The sequence below is a fragment of the Podarcis muralis genome, chromosome 18 (assembly GCF_964188315.1).
Source record: "Podarcis muralis chromosome 18, rPodMur119.hap1.1, whole genome shotgun sequence".
NCBI lineage: Eukaryota > Metazoa > Chordata > Lepidosauria > Squamata > Lacertidae > Podarcis > Podarcis muralis.
Genome location: NC_135672.1, coordinates 9,719,565 through 9,741,914, shown reverse-complemented (window position 1 = coordinate 9,741,914; position 22,350 = coordinate 9,719,565). Strand labels below are relative to the sequence as shown.

General features: G+C 48.4%; 2 protein-coding genes across 2 annotated transcripts; one reads left to right on the top strand and one right to left on the bottom strand.

Annotated features, from left to right (window-relative positions):
• Positions 1 to 3,184: 3,184 nt before the first annotated feature.
• Positions 3,185 to 6,850, bottom strand: LOC114588667 (mast cell protease 8-like). The gene is made up of 4 exons (XM_077921933.1): positions 6,703 to 6,850; positions 6,319 to 6,472; positions 5,529 to 5,780; positions 3,185 to 4,857 (listed from the first exon to the last, which is right to left on the bottom strand). Exons 1-4 carry the CDS (start codon positions 6,792 to 6,794, stop codon positions 4,723 to 4,725), a joined length of 633 nt encoding a protein of 210 aa, XP_077778059.1. The 5' UTR covers positions 6,795 to 6,850; the 3' UTR covers positions 3,185 to 4,722.
• Positions 6,851 to 17,679: 10,829 nt separating this feature from the next.
• LOC114588673 (mast cell protease 1-like) lies at positions 17,680 to 20,653 on the top strand. The gene is made up of 4 exons (XM_077922040.1): positions 17,680 to 17,696; positions 18,628 to 18,760; positions 19,379 to 19,621; positions 20,519 to 20,653. Exons 1-4 carry the CDS (start codon positions 17,680 to 17,682, stop codon positions 20,651 to 20,653), a joined length of 528 nt encoding a protein of 175 aa, XP_077778166.1.
• Positions 20,654 to 22,350: the final 1,697 nt, after the last annotated feature.

Sequence of the window (22,350 nt, the reverse complement as noted above, 5' to 3'; positions counted from 1 at the left end):
CCCAAAAATACGCCCCCACCAAATAAAACATCACCTCGCCAGCCATGGATGGATGTGCAGGGATAGGGCGCTAGGAGGAGAGGGTCGGGATGCTAAGGGAAAGAGAGGCTTGGAGAGGCAGCGGCGATATTCTGTTGTGTTTATTATTATTATTATTATTATTATTATTATTATTATTATTAATTACCACTTTTAACTATTTGCTTTTCTCCCCCTCTTCTTTAAGTCGTATGTGCCTTATTTTATTTCCATGTTTGTATCTTATGCAAGTCCGTGACCATAATAAAGTTTGTAATGCTGGATTAATAATAATAATACTGTAATAATAATAATTTTATTTGAGTTACTGTATAACCGCTTTTAACTATTTGCTTTTCTCCCCCTCTTCTTTAAGCCTTACGTGCCTTATTTTATTTTCATGTTTGTATCTTATGCTAATCTGAGGCCGTAATAAAGTTTGCAACAACAATAATAATAATTTTCTGTGAGATATAACCACTTTTAACTATTTGCTTTTATCCCCCTCTTCTTTAAGTCTAAGCCTTATTTTATCTCTATGTTTGTATTTTATGCTAGTCTGTGACCATAATACAAATTTGCAATTATTATTATTATTATTAGTGAGTTATAACTACTTTTAACTATTTGCTTTTCTCCCGCTCTTCTTTAAGTCTTATGTGCCTTATTTTATTGCCATGTTTGTATCTTATGCAAGTCCGTGACCATAATAAAATTTGCAACAACAACAATTTTATGTGAGTTACAGTATAACCACTTTTCACTATTCGCTTTTCTCCCTTTCTTCTTTAAGTCTAAGCCTTATTTTATCTCCATGTTTATACCTTATGCTAGTCTGTGACCATAAAAAGTTTGTTTGTTTTTTGTTTTTGGAAGATAATCTTTATCGATTTTATAATTACATACTATGCATATACACACTACTTTACATTTACTCCTAAGAGTTGACTTCCCTCCTTCCTTCTTCTGGCTTTGTAATGCTGGATTAATAATAATAATAATTTTATGTGAGTTATAACCACTTCTAACTATTTATCCGTCTTTTATCCGTCTCTTCTTTAAGTCTTGTGTACCTTATTTTATTTCCATGTTTGTATCTTATGCTAGTCTGTGACTGAAATAAAGTTTGTAATTTATTATTATTATTATTATTATTATTATTATTATTATTAGACTGAGAGAGCAAACACCTGCTGCAGGTGCAGGCAAGATAATGAGGACTGGAACCTTGTTTTGCATGGTTTTTTTGGGAGGTAATGCCAGCCCTAGAGACATCACCTTGCCAACAAAGGTCCGTATAAGTTCAAGCTATTGTTTTCCCAGCAGTGATGTATGGAAGTGAGAGCTGGACCATAAAGAAGGCTGATTGCCGAAGAATTGACGCTTTTGAATTCTGGTGCTGGAGGAGACTCTTGAGAGCCCCATGGACTGCAAGCAGATCAAACCTATCCATTCTGAAGGAAATCAGCCCTGAGTGCTCACTGGAAGGACAGATCCTGAAGCTGAGGCTCCAGTACTTTGGCCACCTCATGAGAAGAGAAGACTCCCTGGAAAAGACCCTGATGTTGGGAAAGATGGAGGGCGCAAGGAGAAGGGGACGACAGAGGACGAGATGGTTGGATAGTGTTTTCGAGGTTACCAGCATGAGTTTGACCAAACTGCGGGAGGTAGTGGAAGACAGGAGGGCCTGGCGTGCTCTGGTCCAGGGGGTCACGAAGAGGCGGACATAACTAAACGACTAAACAACAACAACAAAATGCCAGCCCTTCATCCAATACAAAATGAGATTGCAAGAATGCATAATGAAACCAAAACAAGAATGAAAACAAACCAATAACACACACACACCCCTCCAGGAAACACATCTAAAAGGCCACAGTTATGTAATGAAGGAGGCTGGTGAGCTTTTCTGGGGAGAGCATTCCACAAATGGGGAGCCACTCTCAGGGCTGTGGGTTTGAGCCCCATGTTGGGCAAAAGATTCCTTCATTGCAAAAGATTCCTTCATTGTATTATATGGACCTTGTCGTACCTTCCAACTCTTATTATTTTATGAATTGGTGCCTTAATTTTGATTCATGTTTTAGTCCTTCCCTCCCGGCACCTTTTTTCTTTTTCCAATCCCCAGTTATCCACCTAAGCAATAATAATAATAATAATTTATTATTTATACCCCGCCCATCTGGCTGAGTTTCCCCAGCCACTATGGGAAGCTCTCAATCAAGTGTTAAAAACAGTACAGCGTTAAATATTAAAAACTTCCCTAAACAGCGCTGCCTTGAGATGTCTTTTAAAGAGAAGATAGCTGCTTATTTCCTTCACATCTGAAGGGAGGGCGTTCCACAGGGCGGGCGCCACCACCGAGAAGGCCCTCTGCCTCGTTCCCTGTAACCTCACTTCTCTCAGGGAGGGAACTGCTAGAAGGCTCTCGGAGCTGGACCTCAGTGTCCGGGCTGAACGATGGGGGTGGAGACGCTCCTTCAGGTATACAGGACGGAGGCCGTTTAGGGCTTTCAATTAGCGTGATTTAGGCTGAGCGGATTGGGAATATTCTGGGCTAGGGTGGGCCCAGCAGGCTTAAGGTCCCTGGCCGTGTGTGCGTGTGTTTGTGATTCCAGTTCGATGACTTCTCGCAATGAGGGAATTGCCAGAAGGCCCTCGGCGGTGGATCTCAGTGTCCGGGCTGAACAATGGGGGCGGAGACGCTCCTTCAAGTATACAGGACCGAGGCCGTTTAGGGCATTAAAGGTCAGCACCAACACTTTGAATTGTGCTCGGAAATGTACTGGGAGGCAATGCAGATCTCTCAGAACCGGTGTTATGTGGTCCTGGCGGCCACTCCCAGTCACCAGTCTAGCTGCCGCATTCTGGATTAATTGCAGTTTCCGGGTCACCTTCAAAGGTAGCCCCACGTAGAGCATGTTGCAGTAGTCCAAGCGGGAGATAACCAGAGCATGCACCACTCTGGCGAGACAGAGTGGAAGAGAGACAGGTAGGGTCTTAGCCTGCGTACCAGGTGGACCTGGTAGACAGCTGCCCTGGACTCAGAATTAACCTGCGCCTCCATGGACAGCTTTGCCATTTACGTTTGCCATTTAAGTTCAGTTATCCATGTATCTGTAAAAGTTTGCAGGGTATTTATTTATTTTTTAAAGAAAAACTCATGAAAATTCAACAGCATTTTAATGTGAATTTCTTTGGATACACACTTTGGTACGCAATTGTGCCGAATATTCACATTTTCTTTTGCAAAGCAATTTGCCCTAAGATAATGCATTTTTTGTTTGCATTTTTTAAAAAAACTATTCCATGCAGCAAAAGACACACTTTTCCCCCATTATGTGCATTCACATAAACATGACTTGGCTGGAGACCTGAGAGGCAAAATCTGGAGAAATGTTCATTTTGGAGGATGGCTGTTTTTGGTGTGAATCTTGTTTCAGAAAGTGTGAACTTTCAATCCAGGCTGAATATTAAATGTTTCCTCCATTCCTACAATACATCGCAACCCACAGCCTAAGGTAAAGGTAAAGGGACCCCTGACCATTAGGTCCAGTTGTGGCTGACTCTGGGGTTGCGGCGCTCATCTTGCTTTATTGGCCGAGGGAGCCGGCGTACAGCTTCCGGGTCATGTGGCCAGCAGGACTAAGCCGCTTCTGGCGAACCAGAGCAGCGCACGGAAACGCCGTTTACCTTCCCGCCGGAGCGGCACCTATTGATCTACTTGCACTTTGACGTGCTTTCGAACTGCTAGGTGGGCAGGAGCAGGGACTAAGCAACAGGAGCTCACCCCGTCACGGGGATTCGAACCGCCGACCTTCTGATCAGCAAGCCCTAGGTTCTGTGGTTTAACCCACAGCGCCACCCGCGTCCCTAACCCACAGCCTAGGGGAGTTTATTCTGTGAAAAAGGTTATTTGTGAGGTGTTGTGGGTGCCAAAGTATTTTGGAATCCTAGAGGTTAGGGTGGTCTTTGGGGGGCTGATGAAATACACAGAGGATCCCTTTAGAAATGAGATAGAATCCTTCCCTGTTGGCTGAGAGGACAACGTCCCACATCCCTCAATCTCAAGGGGCTTCACCTGACCTTGACCCAGAATGCAGGTTCCAATGGCAGGTCTGCGGGGCTCTGGAAGGAAGAGCCAGAGGAGTCCTCTAAAGCAGAGGTGGCTGGCATATTGGCCATCCAGACGTTGATGAACTTCACCTCCCATCAGCCCTCACATTTGGCTAAATTGGCCAGGATGATGGGAGTTGGAGTCCAGCCACATTTAGAGAGTCACAGGTCCTTCCCTCCTGATCTAAAGGAAGATGATGCTATCCAGATATTTGGATCGTCTTTGGCTCTCCAGATGTTGCTGGACTCCAGCATCTGGGGGCCACAGGTCTTCCATCCCTGCATTAGGGGAAGGGAGGGGGAAGGGAGGAGCGGTTTGAGGGAGATGGAGGTCCGTGGAAGGGTTTTCTTCAAGGGGACGGGAGGCAGTGAAGGCACATGCCCAAACACCATCCTGTATGAAACAACTGATAGATCTAATTTCGCAGCCATTGAGGGTCTCTCTCTCTCTCTCTCTCTCTCTCTCTCTCTGTGTGTGTGTGTGTGTGTGTGTGTTGTTGCAGAATGCAAGCCAACCAGGTTATTCAGCAAGCAAAAGCATTAGGGGTGGGAAAGAAGGCACAATGTCACCGCGGTTGCTTCTTCTGTTCACCGTTTCATGGTTTCCTTGATCCAGTCAAGGTACTGGGCGACTCGAGTGTAAACACCAGGAGGGCAGGGCTTGCCATACGAGACGATTCCTTCTGCCACGCCATCGCACACCAAGGGGCCACCCGAATCGCCCTGTGGAGAGGAGAGAACAAAGATGGCAGCTGGGGGAAGATTTGGATCCCCATTGTGGCCAACTCTCATGCTTGAACCAGCGTGAGCCAGCGTGGTGTAGTGGTTCAGAGCAGTGGACTCGTAATCTGGTGAACCGGGTTCGCTTCCCCGCTCCTCCACATGCAGCTGCTGGGTGACCTTGGGCCAGTCACACTTCTCTGAAGTCTCTCAGCCCCACTCACCTCACAGAGTGTTTGTTGTGGGGGAGGAAGGGAAAGGAGAATGTTAGCCACTTTGAGACTCCTTAAAGAGAGTGAAAGGCGGGATATCAAATCCAAACTCTTCTTCTATTTCTTGAACCACGGCAACTGCCAGGTTACTAGCCGATCTACTCTCAGTACGACTTGGGGTTCGTCCACTCCTTCCTTTCCCAGGAAAACCCACTATTTAAGTTCTAAATTGGAACAAACAGCAATCCAAGCAAAGCTTGATGGCCGATTGCCCTAATCGAGCACTAATGAGTGGTCCACCCCCCAGGGAAAGCAGGGGGGAATGAAACTGGGTCGGAGCCCTTAGCACAATTCAAGCCCGTGTCCATTTCCCTGGAGAAGCGAATGATCCCTCAGAAGGGTGGGAAGGCATACAGCTCCCCCCCCCCAATCCCTTCGCTCGCTGCTTCTGCTGCCCCTCACCCTGAAAGAATCCGCAGGCTCACCGGGTCTCCCGGCACAGACCTGCCCATCATCGAGTTCAGGATACGACTTGCTGCACTGCCCACGGTCATAGATGGCAACATTGGTCTCGTAGAGAGTGTCTGGTGACCAGTCTTTGTAAACCCGGCCCCATCCTGCCACGCTGCAGGGAGTCCCATCGGAGAGGTTACGGTCGAATTTGGGCAAGCGCAGGATCTGGACGTATTTACCCAGAGTAGCCTTGGAATTCAGCTGTGGAAAGGAGAGATGGGAGAGGGCTCATTGGCTTAGTGTTGCTCGAGGGAGCCCTTGGGGGAATCTGGTGCCTCTAAAATGGGGAACTTTGGGCAAAAGAAATCAGCAGACTGTATTGATAATACCGAATGATAATATTACAATATGGATAATATTAACAGTGCACGCTCAACTGGGTGGTTGTACCAGCAAGAGTCTTGCGAATGTGGTGGGGATTCTCCACTGCGTGCGCGCGCGCGCGCACACACACACACACACACACACACACTTTGGGGCAAACAATTAATACTGAAAGACTACAACTAAAACTGTTTTAAGATAAAAACTCCTACAAGCAACTGCCTACTCTGAATTTAATGATTTCTAGGCTGCCACGGAAGAGACTTTTGCCCCCCCAATGCCAGGATAACCTGCACGAAATCTAGTGCATTATGCTGCACACATTGGGATGGAGGGAGAGCCTTGACCCCTTCTGCCTTCAGGATCACTGACCTCGGGGGGAAGATAGAAGGAGAGATTGCTTGGAGCAAGTTACCTTGAGCAGACGGATATCGTTGTATAAGACGAGTTTGTTATATTGGTTATATTTTTTATATTCAGGGTGTTTGTAGTTAGCCTTAACGGTGAATACTTGCTGAGAGGGTTCTTTAACGGAGATGTTATGTGCCCCCAAGATGACTCTATAGTTGCTGGAAACAGAGCATCAGTTAGTGTCAGAGATCCTAGAACTCAATCCCCTCCTGACCCATGTGCAAAAGACCAGGCTCCCTCCATACAACCAGCTGTGAACCTTGATGGTTAGGTGGTCATCTGTCATGGGTGCTTTAGCTGACCAGAGGACCCTTGCAGTCCAATTGTATAATTCTCTGATTCTATGACCATCCCTGCTAAGAATCAAGGAGGGATTAGTGAGACTTACCCATCACAGTGCGCAGCCGTCATTACCCACTGGGGCGCCACCAGGAATCCGCCACAGTCGAAATTCCCATTGTAATACTTCAAGGCAGCCATGTAGGGTCTGGAGTGGGGCTGGGCTTCATGCCCCCCAACAATCTGACTCCGCAATGGATCTGCAAGAACCGTATGCAGAGATCAACTCCTCCTCCTCCTCCTTGCACGTTCTGGGGTGTCCTCCACACATTCAAAGTTATTGGGGGAGCAAAAAGGACGGTTCACTGTTCCGCTGAGCTTACAATTCGTTTTCCTAGCAAGGAAGTTAGCAAAACGAAAGCAAAGAGGAGCCTAGGAAGACCCCCTTTGGGCTTTTGAATGACTGCTGGGAGGAGGATTTCAGGGAGGAGAAACCCCATGGTGCATCATCTGCCATGGTGCTTTTACTCACCTGTAAGGGCTAAGGAGAAGGACAGGAGCAGCAGCGGAAGAGCCTGGCGGAGTCTCCACATCTTGATGCTTGCCAAGGAGGGAGATGCCTGGCGCTTAACTCTTCAGCCTCTCGACCCCATGGCTTTTATGACCTCCAGCCTCTGGACTCCACCTTCCCCAGGAAGCCACAATCTGGACTTGAGATCTGATAGGCAGGCTTATCGTTTCTCACTAGCCACGTGGCTGATCCCACCATGAACAGCAATCAGATAGTCAGATGAGGAGATTGGGGAAAATGAGAAACGGAGTGATCCCAGAATTGGAGAGCTTTTAAGCAAAGGTTTACGAAATCAGAGGAGCGAAGATAATAATAATAATAATAATAATAATAATAATAATAATAATAATAATAATAATAATAAAATAATTTATTTATATCCCGCCCTCCCCAGCCTTAGCCGGGCTCAGGGTGGCTAACAACAATAAAACAGTACAAAAGTACAGCATAAACAACACTCTAAAACCATTAATTCTAAAATTAATTAATTCAAGCCACTGGCAGCCATTGGGCCAGAGCTCCGCGAAGATTGCCGAAGGAGGGAGTCAGGCTGTGCCCTTGCCAAAGGCCTGGTGGAACAGCTCTGTCTTGCAGGCCCTGCGGAAAGATGTCAAGTCCCGCAGGGCCCTGGTCTCTTGTGACAGAGTGTTCCACCAGCCGAAAAAGCCCTGGCTCTAGTTGAGGCCAGCCTAACTTCTCTGTGGCCTGGGACCTTCAAGATGTTTTTATTTGAAGACCATAAGTTTCTCTGTGGGGCATACCAGGAGAGGCGGTCCCATAGGTACGAGGGTCCTAGGCTGTATAGGGCTTTAAAGGTTAAAACCAGCACCTTAAACCTGATCCTGTACTCCACCGGGAGCCAGTGCAGCTGGTATAGCACCGGGTGAATGTGATCTCGCAGCGAAGACCTCGTAAGGAGTCTCGCTGCAGCATTCTGCACCCGCTGGAGTTTCTGGGTCAGTCTCAAGGGCAGCCCCACGTAGAGCGAGTTACAATAATCCAGTCTGGAGGTGACCGTCGCGTGGATCACAGTGGCTAGGTCAGGGCAAGAGAGGTAAGGAGCCAACTGCTTAGCTTGGCGGAGATGGAAAAATGCCGCCTTTGTTATAGCTGCAATCTGCGCCTCCATGGAAAGGGAGGTGTCGAAGATTACACCCAAACTCTTAACAGACGGTGCTGGCACTAATTGCGCCCCCGCAAGAGATGGGAGTTGCCCCTCCAATCCCATATCGCCCCGTCCCAGCCACAGGACCTCTGTCTTCGAAGGATTTAGCTTCAACCGGCTCCCACGTAACCATCCAGCCACAGCTTCCAAACATCTGGTCAGTGTGTCTGGGGCCGAGTCAGGATGGCCATCCATCAACAGATAGAGTTGGGTGTCATCAGCATACTGATGGCAACCCAGCCCAAAACTCCGAACAAGCTGGGCAAGGGGGCGCATAAAGATGTTGAAAAGCATCGGGGAGAGTATCGCACCCTGAGGTACTCCACATACCAAGGAGTGGCGCGATGACAATTCCCCCCCAAGCGCCACCCTCTGTCCCCGACCAGAGAGAAACGAGCGCAGCCATTGAAGGACTGTGTCCTGGATCCCCACGTCGGCAAGGCGGTGGTCCAGAAGTTCATGATCAACCATGTCGAAAGCTGCTGACAGATCTAGAAGAATCAGCAGCCCCGACCCGCCTCGATCCAGCTGTCTACGAAGATCATCTGTTAGGGCAACCAGAGCCGTCTCGGTCCCATGACCAGCGCGGAAGCCGGTCTGGAATGGATCCAGAGCCGATGTTTCATCCAGAAACCCACCAAGCTGTTCAGCAACCGCTCTCTCAATCACCTTACCCAGGAACGGAAGATTCGAAACCGGGCGGTAACTGGATAGATCTAAAGGATCTAATGATGTTTTCTTTAAGAGCGGGCGCACCACTGCCTCCTTCAGTTCCCCTGGGAATGTCCCCGTGCCAAGGGACAAATTGATGATATCCCCCAGGAGGGCCCGCACCTCGTCTGGACACGCTCTAATCAGCCAAGACGGGCACGGGTCAAGAGGACAGGTGGTGGGCTTTCCAGCTCGGAGGAGTCTGTCCACATCGGCTGTTCATTAAAACAAAATCAGAGACCAGCTTTCGATACATTCGAGTGGCTGTTACTATTAATTTCTTCTTCTTCTTCTTCTTCTTCTTCTTCTTCTTCTTCCTCTTCCTCTTCCTCTTCCTCTTCCTCTTAATTAATTAAATTTGTATACTGCCCTACTTTGTGACCGGACACTGGATTCCTAATGGTTTCTGCTGTCACTTGGTTGAAAGGTGCAAAGAGACTTTTCCATCTGTTTTGTGAACTATTTAAGAGACTCAAGGTCCTGGTGGTTCTGCGCTGAATTCATATGGTCTTACATGTTACGGACTGATGAGCGACCGGATTCAGATGCACAAATATAGGATGGGGGATACCTGGCTTACTAGCAGTACATGTGGAAAGGATCTAGGGGTCTTGGTGGACCTAAACTGAACATGAGCCAACAGTTTACAAAGACTGGTCACCAGCCATCTCTGACTGCAGGCAGTATGGGAAGCCATATCCTAATCTCAATGATGGGAAGGTCTGTGCCGGAAGATCCGACAAGCCAGAGACTGTTTTCACGGCGAGTCAGCAGAAGAAGAAGAAGAAGAGTTTGGATTTGATATCCCGCCTTTCACTCCCTTTTAAGGAGTCTCAAAGCGGCTAACATTCTCCTTTCCCTTCCTCCCCCACAACAAACACTCTGTGAGGTGAGTGAGGCTGAGAGACTTCAAGGAAGTATGACTGGCCCAAGGTCACCCAGCAGCTGCAAGTGGAGGAGCGGAGACGCGAACCCGGTTCACCAGATTAGCAGACTACCGCTCTTAACCACTACACCACACTGGCTCTCTCAGAAGCTGCAAGTGACAGGATCAGAAGTGGGAGAGCTTCCTCGTTATGGATCCCACCCTTCTGAGGGATCCTTCTCCTGTCCAGCAAAACAGACATGGGCAGATGCCCGTCTACTTATACCTGGCCTCAAGGGCGTAGGAAGGGGTGTGGGGCCTGCCCTGGGTGTCGTCCCTGAGGGGTGACAAAATGGCACACCACAGGGCGGCACTTACTGCTTTAGAAGATTCCTCTGGCTCTTCCTTCCAGAGCCCCGCAGACCTTCCACTGAAACCTGCATTTTGGGACAAGGTCAGGTTGAGCCACTTGAGGTTGAGGGATGTGGGACGTCGTCCTCTCAGCCAATAGGGAAGCACTTTATCCCATTTCTAAAGGGTTTCCTCTGTGTATTTCATCCGCCCCCCAAAGACCACCCTAACCTCTAGGATTCCTAGATGCAGATCCAAAACATTTTGGTACCCACAACATCTCACAAATAACCTTTTCACAAAACTCCCCTAGGCTGTGGGTTGTTGTGATGTCTTGTAAGGATGGAGGAGACATTTAATATTCAGCCTGGATTGAAAGTTGAACCTCCCTCGTCCACACTTTCTGAAACAAGGTTCACACCAAAAACAGTCTTCCTCCAAAATTAACATTTCTCCAGATTTTGTGTGCATGTAATAGTTTTGATAGTTTTAATGTAATAGTGCATGTAATAGGGACGCAGGTGGCGCTGTGGGTTAAATCTCAGAGCCTAGGACTTGCCGATCAGGAGGTCGGCGGTTCGAATCCCCGCAATGACGGGGTGAGCTCCCGTTACTCGGTCCCTGCTCCTGCCAACCTAGCAGTTTGAAAGCACGTCAAAGTGCAAGTAGATAAATAGGTACCGCTCCGGCGGGAAGGTAAACGGCATTTCCGTGCGCTGCTCTGGTTCGCCAGAAGAGGCTTAGTCATGCTGGCCACATGACCCGGAAGCTGTACGCCGGCTCCCTCGGCCAGTAAAGCGAGATGAGCGCTGCAACCCCGGAGTCGCTCCTGACTGGACCTAATGGTCAGGGGTCCCTTTATCTTTACCTAATGGTTTTTTTAAAAGCATACCAAAATATATTATCTTAGGGCAAATTGGTTTGCAGAAAATGTGAATATTTGGCACAATTGCATATAAAAGTGTGTATCAAAAGAAATTCACATTAAAATGCTGTTGAATTTTCCTCTGGACTTTCGGTCAGCTTTAACTCAGTGATTTCTGTTATTTCCTTAAACTCCCTTTGTCAGAAAAAATGTACATATTGACACCCCCACCACATGTGAACACAATTCCCTGTTTCCTGGCATACTCTCCAGTGCTATGCACACTGATAGACACACCTCATTCCAGTATCTGAATTTTTGTGCACTAAACTTGCCTGGAGAGCTGAACTGCAAAATTCAGAGGAGGGCGAATTTTAAAAGATGGCTGTGTTTTGGATCTTATTCCCAACTGGTAACTTTTAACTGCCCGCCCCCTTTTTAAATGCATTTTGGTGCCAAGATCTTTTGTATGATTGTCTAGGAATCCCCGGACCAGCACACAGAATCTGGGAGTGGTTGGCCTTTGTACCTCCCCCAGCATAAAAGCCGTGTGACCCCCAGCCTTTTCCGCCCTCCCTGCGCCGAAGCCTACTGTGCAGAATGGGCGCTGGCAAGGGCGCACTTCCCGCCTTTCCGGTTTCCTCAGGAAAACAACAACAACACATTTGTGTGGATGCATTAGCAGTTTATTGTGAATTAATCTTGAGATACAGAGCTGCATGCAAGTTTGCCAAACTGGCGCGTCTTTGCAAAGCGATTCCCCCAAAACAAGGCATTTGGGGCAGGCTCCTTTCATTGCTACGCACACTGACAGACACACCTCATTCCAGTATCTGCATTTATGTGCACTAGACTTGCCTGGAGAGCCAAACTGCAAAATTCAGAGGAGGGCAAATTTGAAAGTGTGAATGAGGGAGGTTCAATCTTACCTTTGAGCTGAATTTAATTTCCCCTCTGTCCCTCCGGTACATCACCCTCAACCATTACCCTGGAGGAGTTTTGGCATGTGAAATGGTAAACTGGTAACTTTTAACTCTCCCCCCATTTAAAATGCTTTTTGGTGCCAAGGTCTTTTGTACGATTGTCTAGGAATCCCTGAGCTCAGACCAGTGATTTGGACATTGAGGAAATGCACAGAGGAAGTCCCCTAGGGCTGAAATGAAATATCTCCTCTTGAACAGGGTGAGAAATTCCCACAGTCCTATTGGAAGACACAAGATCTGCCCACTCTGGAAGAATGGCAGATGCAACTGATAGACTACATGGAATTGGCAGAAATGACTGGCAGAATCCGAGACCTGGGAGAAGAGACGGTGGAAGAGGACTGGAAGAAATTTAAGGATTATCTGCAAAAGTATTGTAAATTGTATGAATGTTAGAATGATGCAGGATAGAAAGATAACTTGGCATTAGTAACCTAGTGGAAAGAAGTATGAAAAGAACTGAATTATAAGAACAAAGACGAAATTTGATCAATATTATGGCAAGTCTAAATATTTAAATATTTGATAACAAAGGGTAAAATTGGAGATATAATATTTGAAAGGTACAAACAAGTATTGCTGAACATGATTTTGTAAATGGGAACACAGGAAAGGGAGATGTGAGGGAGTCTGAAAGGAAGGTTATGGAAACTTGGTTTTTGAAATTTAACTATGTTGTATTTCTTTTGTTTTGTGTGTATTTTTTATTTTGGTGATGGTGTTTTATGTGATTGGTGTTGTATTGCTTAAAATCTTCAATAAACATTTTATATAAAAAAAAGAGAGAGAGAGAAATTCCCACAGTCCTGACCCTCCAGTGTCCCAGAAGGCAGCGTCCAAATCTATACCAGGCTGAAGAGGGAGGATGGAGGAAGGTGGAATCATCTAAAGGAAGGTGTGGTTAATCTTTTGGCCATCCAGATGTTGATGGGTGTCAACTTCAGTCGCCCCGTATTGGCCATGTTGTCTGGGGCTGATGGGAGTTGGAGTCCAACAACATCTGGAAGGGGACAGGTTCGCCTCCCTTGACCCAAAGGACGAGGAGGAGATCTGTGGAGCTTTGGTCAGTCCAGACATTTGGACAACGGTGGGGAACCTTTGGTCCTCCAAAGATTGCTGGACTCCCATCATCTGCAGCAAACATGGCCAATGGCCAGGGATTGTTGCTTTGGTCATCCATTTGGGCCAAAGAGAAGGAGTAGAAGAGGTTGTCAGAATTTCCACATCTTGATTCTTGTCAAGGAGGGAGATGCCTGATCTTAACTCTTCAGCATCTTAACCCTTGCGACTTTCACTACCTCCACCCTCTGGACTCCACCTTCCCCCGTAAGCCACAATCTAGCCTTGAGATCCGATAGGCGGATTTCAACACATTTATCTTTTCTCTCCATCCATGTGACAGACCCCACCTCCACCCATCGATGGTAACCAGATAGCAAAACAATTTGTGCGGTTTGGTTCTGTTGGGGCCATATAAGGAGACTGGGGAAAGGAGAAACGGATTGAACCCAGAATTGGCAGAGCTGCTCATCCGTCGCTGGGGCTGATGGGAGCTACAGAAGAACAACATCTGGAGGGCCAAAGGTCCCTAACCAATGGGACAAGTGGGATGATGGCAGCCATAACAGCGTGAAGCATGTGTTCGCTTGCCATGCTTGTAGCTCTTGTGTTTTTTGTAGCTCCCTTGTGGAACTCAGCAGAGAGCAGGATGGAGAGGAAACTGGAATGAGCTGCCTCTCTGCCTGACCAGCTGTTGGGCTCCCTAATTTACACTCCACCCATCGCAAGGGACAGCAGCTGCCAGTAAAATCTTTGCTATGGGGAATGTTATGTACTGAATTTCTCACCCTGGGCCAGCAGGTGGATACTGTAAATAGTTTTTACTCAGGTCCACATATGCAAATAAGGGATCGAAAGTGATGCTCAGTGATTGGATAGTTACAGAAAGTTGTTACAGTTACGTTGTACTGGAGCTCTATATAAGCAGGCTGGCTGAACCCTTCAGTTCAGTTCTGTTCTGGTCTGTGAATAAACAAGAGCTGTTTGAAGAATCGCTGTGTCGTCTGATATGTTCACCCACAACTTAAGAGGGAGCTTGGTGGTAGATCCCCTGCCTTGCATGCAGATGGTCAACTGTTTCCATTCCGGGAACCTCTAGTTAGAAAAGGACACGGTCCGCGATGGATGATGCCCATTGGGACTGGCGAGGAGGAATGTGGAAAGATTCAGCACAGAGCAAAAGCAGGCCATCTTTTAGCACTGCATAGTTAAGTTCTGGAACTCATCTCCCAGTTTCTAACATTCATCTCTGCCAGATGTCAGCGAGTTCCACTGTTCCATGGCCAGGCCCCCAGTCCCGCCAAACTCCCCAACGTAAGAGAAACGTAAGAGACAATAATCAGGGCAAGACACAATACATAGGGGCAATTTATTCCTAAACATTAGGAAGAACTTCCTGACAGTAAGAGCTGTTCGACAGTGGAATTTGCTGCCAAGGAGTGTGGTGGAGTCTCCTTCTTTGGAGGTCTTTAAGCAGAGGCTTGACAACCATATGTCAGGAGTGCTCTGATGGTGTTTCCTGCTTGGCAGGGGGTTGGACTCGATGGCCCTTGTGGTCTCTTCCAACTCTATGATTCTATGATTCTAAGCCACCTCCGTGGCATAACTGAGGCATGAGGGCACAACTGCAACTTATGGGGCAGTGAACTACCCAGATCAGCTCTTAGGTAAAGGTAAAGGGACCCCGGAGGTCCGTTTGTAAACCAAAACAGGCTGTAACCCAAGGCGCGCTTTCGCCAATGGGGCCTCCAAAACAAATTTGATCGTAATCCAAAAAAAATGGGTTGTAATCCAAAAACAGGTTGCAAACTGGGACACGCATTTCCAGGGTTGACGTGTTTGTAATCCAAAACGTATGCAAACCAAGATGTGTGCAAACCAAGGTACCATTGTACGCAGGTGATGACTCGACAACGGCCCTCCCTGCCAACCCACCTCCAAAGGGAAGGTCAGGAGGCTTGGATTCCCGTGTCCGGATTTAGATTCTGCATGATGCCTTTCTATTGGTAAGGGAGAGGTTCTCTGCATACAGCAAGGCGGCACCCCAATCTTCGCACCCCCCCCAAAAAAACACCTTCTGCATTTCGACACTAAGGGTTCACTCTGTTTCCCCTTTCCCCAGTCTCCTTATCTGGCCCCAACAAAACAAAACACCACAAACTGTCTTGCTATCTGATGGCCATCGATGGGTGGGTGGGGTAGTAAAGATTCGCCCATCAGATCTGAAGTCTAGATAGTGGCTTCCTGGGGAAGGTGGGGTCCAGAGGGTGGACGTAATAAAAGCTACGGAGTCAAGAGGCTGAAGAGTTAAGCGCCAGGAATCTCCCTCCTTGGCAAACAACAAGATGTGGAGACTCCGCCAGGTTCTTCTGCTACTGCTGTCCTTCTCCTTGGCCCAAACAGGTGAGTAAAACCCACTAACTCACGAGCCCATTTCTACTACACTTGGGGGCCAAGCCAACCTCGTTCCTTCTGTTTCTGATGCTTAGGGTGCTTTAAAGCCCTAAACGGCCTCGGTCCAGTATACCTGAAGGAGCGTCTCCACCTCCATTGTTCTGCCCAGACACTGAGGTCCAGCGCCGAGGGCCTTCTGGCGGTTCCCTCGCTGTGAGAAGCCAAGTTACAGGGAACCAGGCAGAGGGCCTTCTCGGTGGTGGCACCCGCCCTGTAGAACGCCTTCCCACCAGATGTCAAAGAGAAAAATAACTACCAAACTTTTAGAAGACATCTGAAGGCAGCCCTGTTTAGGGAAGCTTTTAATGTTTAATAGGTTATTGTATTTTAGTGTTTTGTTGGGAGCTGCCCAGAGTGGCTGGGGAAGCCCAGCCAGATGGGCAGGGTAGAAATAATATATTATTATTATTATTATTATTATTATTATTATTATTATTATTATTATTATTATGTGAGTGCTGTTTGTATGCCTAGATCAATGGCAGGGCACCCGCTTTGTATTGCACAAGGGCTAAAGGTTCCATCCCCAAAATTCGGATCTCCAGGTTGGGACAGTGAACTGTTCTCCTGCCCACATGGCTTTTATTTGGTACATATAAAAACATAGTAAAACATCAAATGTTAAAAGCTTCCCAATCCAGGGCCGCCTTCCAAAAGTGACATACAGTGGTACCTCGGGTTAAATACGCTTCAGGTTACAGACGCTTCAGGTTACACACTCCGCTAACCCAGAAATAGTACCTCGGGTTAAGAACTTTGCTTCAGGATGAGAACAGAAATCACACAGCGGCAGCAGGAGGCCCCATCAGCTAAAGTGGTGCTTCAGGTTAAGAACAGTTTCAGGCTAAGAACAGACCCCTCCGGAACGAATTAAGTACTTAACCCGAGGTACCACTGTATCCCCTATCTCCCCTCTTACATCAATACATACACAACATGTAGGCTAATAGTTGGTAGAGAATATATAATAGAATAATGATATCATTCATATTGTAGGAATAAACCAAATTGTAGGATTAACCCGAGGTACCACTGTAGTTTTTTATCTCCTTGTTATCTGATGGGAAGGCGTTCCACAGGGCGGGCGCCACCACCGAGAAGGCCCTCTGCCTGGTTCCCTGCAACCTCACTTCTCGCAATGAGGGAACTGCCAGAAGGCCCTCGGAGCTGGATCTCAGGCGATGGGGATGGTGACGCTCCTTCAGATATAGAGGGCCAAGGCAGCTCCAGAATTTTGAACTGGGCTCAGAACCAACAACGCTCTAGAATTTGTAAGAAGAAGAAGAAGGAGCTGCAGTTTATCTCTGCATATGCTTCTTGCAGATCCACTGCGGGGGCAAAGTCATTGCCCGAATGGAGCCAGGCCTCACTCCAGACCCTACATGGCCGCCTTGCTGGATTACCAGAACCGTTACATCTGTGGCGGATTCCTCGTGGGAGAACAGTGGGTCATGACTTCTGCACGCTGCAGAAGGTAAGTATCCTCAAAGCCTTCCTCTTTTTTTAGGAGTGGTGATCATAGAGGGTAAAGCTAATTGCTGGAAGGGAGCAGGGCAGGGCAGGAATGTGCCATTGCTCCGTCTAGTCAAGTGCATGGGATGAATTTCAACCTGTTACCTCTGAGGATGTGGACAGGCTGCCTGGAGTGAAATCAACCCCCTGCCTCCTTGATCCTTGCGCATCGTGGCGCATAAAAGCGAGCCAGACAGGGCTGAGCGATGGGCTCCGCGGGGTGGTGAATGCCTCCCTTTGTGAGGGAGTCTCCCCAGACCAGCTGGGGGAAAAATGGTTGTTAAACAACTTCCTAAAAAACCATCTTAAGGACCAGGTGTGAAGCCTGGGGGTCATTTTGGACTCACAGCTGTCCATGGAGGCATAGGGCAATTCTGTGCCTAGGCAGCTGTCTACTAGCTTCATCTAGTACGCAGGATGAGACCCTACTTGCCCGCAGACTGTCTCACCAGAGTGGTGCATGCTCTGCTCATCTCCTGCTCGGACTACTGCAATGCGCTCTCCGTGGGGCTACCTTTGAAAGTGACTCAGAAGCTACAACTAATACAGAATGTGGCTACTAGACTGGTAGCCAGGAGTGGCTGCCAGGACCATACAACACCTGTCCCAAAATATCTACATTGGCTCTCAATATGCTTCTGAGCACAATTGGTGCTGGCTACTAAAGCCCTGGGATGTGGGTGGGACTTTGGGTTAAACCACAGAGCCTAGGACTTGCCGATCAGAATGTCGGCGGTTCGAATCCCTGCAATGACGGGGTGAGCTCCTGTTGCTCGGTCCCTGCTCCTGCCAACCTAGCAGTTCAAAAGCATGTCAAGTGCAAGTAGATAAATAGGTACCGCTCCGGCGGGAAGGTAAATGGTGTTTCTGTGTGCTGCTCTGGTTCGCCAGAAGCGGCTTAGTCCTGCTGGCCACATGACCCGGAAGTTGTACGCCGGCTCCCTTGGCCAGTAAAGCGAGATGAGTGCCGCAACCCCAGAGTCGGCCACAACTGGACCTAATGGTCAGGGGTCCCTTTACCTTTACTAAAGCCCTAAATAGTCGCAGCCCTGTATCCCTGAAGGAGCGTCTCCACCCCCATCATTCAGCCCAGACACTTAAATCCAACTCCAAGGGTCTTCTGGTGGTTCCATCGCTGAGAGAAGTGAAGTTACAGGGGATCAGGCAGAGGGTCTTCTTGGTAGTGACGCCCTCCCTGTGGAATGCCCTCCCATCAGATGTCAAAGAAATAGACAAAGTTATGACCTTCCGTAAACATCTGAAGGCAGCCCTGCGGAGGGAAGCTTTGAATGTCTGATGTTCTGCTGTGTTTGTGTATATTCTGTTGGAAGTTTCCCAGAGTGCTTGGCGCAACCCAGCCTGATGGGCGGTGTACTACTACTACTACTACTACTAATTTGTTATTAAGGGCCGTGGGGTGGAGGCTGGTCTTTTGCACAGGGACTGGGAGAGCATTGATTCTTGGGATCTCTGACCCTGACCGTTGCTTTCTTTCCAGTTTTGATAAGGTTGTCCTGGGAGCACATAACCCCATATTTGCCATAACGTATCACAGCGTGGCCAAACCCTACAGGCACGAAAATTATACGTTTAAGGACAACACCTTTTCAGATGATATCCGCCTGCTCAAGGTACCTCACCCCAAGCCTTTTTCTCACTCTGCAAGCACCCCGAGGGCCCCGATCCTGAAGGCAGAAGGAGCTAAATGTCTCCTTCCATCCCCATGTGTGAAATATAATGGACTCGTTCAGCTGAATCCAGCTCTTTGGCCCTTAGTATGATCGGATTATTATCACTATTTATGGTTGTTGTTGTTTAGTCATATCCGACTCTTCGTGACCCCCTGGACCAGAGCACGCCAGGCCCTCCTGTCTTCCACTGTCTCCCGCAGTTTGGTCAAACTCATGCTGGTAGCTTTGAGAACACTGTCCCACCGTCAGGTCCTCTGTCGTCCCCTTCTCCTTGTGCCCTCCATCTTCTCAGCATCAGGGTCTTTTCCAGGGAGTCTTCTCTTCTCATGAGGTGGCCAAAGTCTTGGAGCCTCAGCTTCAGGATCTGTCCTTCCAGTGAGCACTCAGGGCTGATTTCCTTCCGATTGGAGAGGTTTGATCTTCTTGCAGTCCATGGGACTCTCACTATTTATTAGAGTTCATTATTATGAACGCAGTTCTGCATTCATAAAGGAACAGGTTTCAAGGGCTTCCTATTGCAACGCTCATTTCAGCCTCATCTCCCTCTCCTTTCCCCAGCTGCAGTCAAAGGTTCGTCTGAATAAAAACATTCACATCCTGCCATTGCCAACATCTAGCAGTGACCTCTCTGAGGGGACACCCTGCAGTGTGGCCGGCTGGAGCCCGAATCAGAAAAATTGTGCATATATGCTCTATGAGGCCAATGCCAGCATCTACGACCGACGCAAGTGCCAGAAGTTCTATCCCAAGATCGACAATAGAAAGATCTGTGCAGGCCATCAGTCTCAGTTATTTACGCAGGTAAGCGTCAGCAGAAACGGCAGGCGGCAGGGCCAGAAACAGGAGACCAGGAGGAGCACCGTCCTGTTATTGGACAGGATCCGCAGCATGGAAAAGGGGAATTAGGAAGCCGCGGTGGGAACAGGTGGAGGAAGATACGTAGAATGTGTATGTATGCATGGGAACTTAAGAATAAATAGAAACCTAGGAAATTAGCTTTCTCTTCCCTCGCCCCGGGAGATGCAAAGGAACAGCTCAGTAATGCCTACTCTGGCAAACAGCAGCAGACATTTTTAGCCCTACCTGGGGATGCCTTTGGGACATTCTGCATGCCAAGCAAGTGCTCTATCAGTGAGCTCTGGTTTTAACCAAGTGAAGATTCCAGTCCTCATGGGTTTGAATGATTAGCTCAGCATTGCCAGGGTTTCGGACGGGGTTGTCTCCCACTCAGCCACAGCTGCAGATGCTGCCACAGCTGGAGCCAAGCGAGGAAAGGGGATAATCCTCTTCTCCAGCAAAATGGACGTGGGCAGAGGCCAGTCACTGGGCAGATGGGGATTGCTGCCCTTCATTTCTGTGCCTCAGGGCTGAGCCTCCAAGAGTTGAATGCCGCCCCGTCACAGATGATGGAATAATAGAAATGTAGAGTTTGAAGGGACCCCCAAGGGTGGGGGAGGTCCGCTCCCCCGCCATGCAGGAATCTCAGTAAACATGTGCATGCCAATCCCCAGCCACACAACTCCCCAAGTGATCCTGGGGCTAGTACAAAAGTGGGGAGCCGAGTTTAAATATCAGGAAAATTCAAAACAGGGAGAAACAGGAATTGGCAGGTTTGCCAATCTTGTTGCAGTTCAAGTCCTCCTTCAGGGGGATCCAAATCTTCCCCCACCTGCCATCTTTGTTTCCTTCCTTCCACAGGGGGAGATGGGTGATCCTTTGGTTTGCAATGGCGTAGCGCATGGAATCCTCTCCTACAGCAACCCCTGCCCTCCTGCCGTTTACACTCGCATCGCCCAGTACCTTCCTTGGATCAAGAAAACCATGGCCAGGTGAAGAGGAGAAGGAAGACCTCCTTCTTCTTTTTGCCTTTAATTCTTCTGCTTGCTACATAAGCCGTTTGGCTTGAATCCTGCAACCACACACACACACACACACACACACACACACACACACACACTGACCCCCCTCAACAGCTGCAAACGTATCAGGTGTTTCGTACACGATCCGGTTTCCACAAGTTCCTTCAGTCCCTCCCCATCCCCTTCAAGAAAATCGCTCACCTCCTTTCCCTGACCGTGTTCCCCATCACACCTCTTCCCTCAACCTTCACTGCTCCATGTCTCTCATCTGAAAAAGGTGCCCTTCTTCTCCTTTAGAACTGTTCTGTCCCTTCTCTCTCCCTGTCCCCAGACGGCTGGAACAATCTCTCAGAGCGCCATACGCCTCTGTCACCCTGAAGCGACTCCTCCCACCCTACCTGGTTTCTCCTAAGGCAGGGAAAAGGGACCTCTGGCCTTCTCGATGCTGCTGAAATGCAACTCCCGTTATCCCTGGCCATTTGCCATGTTTGCTGCAGATGATGGGAGTCCAGTGACCTTTGGAGGACCAAAGGCTCCCCACCGTTGTCCAAATGTCTGGACTGACCAAAGTTCCACAGATCTCCTCCTCGTCCTTTCGGTCAAGGGAGGCGAACCTGTCACCTTCCAGATGTTGTTGGACTCCAACTTCCATCAGCCCCAGACAACATGGCCAATACAGGGCGACTGGAGTTGACATCCATCAACATCTGGATGGCCAAAAGATTAACTGCATCTCCCTTTAGATGATTCCACCTTCCTCCATCCTCCCTCTTCAGCCTGGTATAGATTTGGACGCTGCCTTCTGGGACACAGAAGGGCCAGGACTGTGGGAATTTCTCACCCTGTTCAAGAGGAGATATTTCATTTCAGCCCTAGGGGACTTCCTCTGTGCATTTCCTCAATGTCCAAATTACTGGTCTGAGCTCAGGGATTCCTAGACAATCGTACAAAAGACCTTGGCACCAAAAAGCATTTTAAATGGGGGGAGAGTTAAAAGTTACCAGTTTACCATTTCACATGCCAAAACTCCTCCAGGGTAATGGTTGAGGGTGATGTACCAGAGGGACAGAGGGGAAATTAAATTCAGATTGCACCTCCCTCATTCACACTTTCTGGAATAAGATGCCAAACGCAGCCATCCTTTCAAATTCACCCTCCTCTGAATTTTGCAGTTTGGCTCTCCAGGCAAGTTTAGTGCACAAAAATGCAGATACTGGAATGAGGTGTGTCTATCAGTGTGCGTAGCAGTGAAAGGAGCCTGCCCCAAATGCCTTATTTTAGGGGAAATCGCTTTGCAAAGACGCGCCAGTTTGGCAAACTTGCATGCAGCTCTGTATCTCAAGATTAATTCACAATAAACTGCTAATGCATCCACACAAATGTGTTGTTGTTGTTTTCCTGAGGAAACCGGAAAGGCGGGAAGTGCGCCCTTGCCAGCGCCCATTCTGCACAGTAGGCTTCGGCGCAGGGAGGGCGGAAAAGGCTGGGGGTCACACAGCTTTTATGCTGGGGGAGGTACAAAGGCCAACCACTCCCAGATTCTGTGTGCTGGTCCGGGGGTGGGGGTGGGGTGTTACCGTGCGGCGTTGTCTGAGTCCAGTCCTATGTCGAGGGTGCAGTATGGAGGCTGTCTGTCAAGGGCGAAGCGGGGTCCAAGGTAAGAAGAAGAAG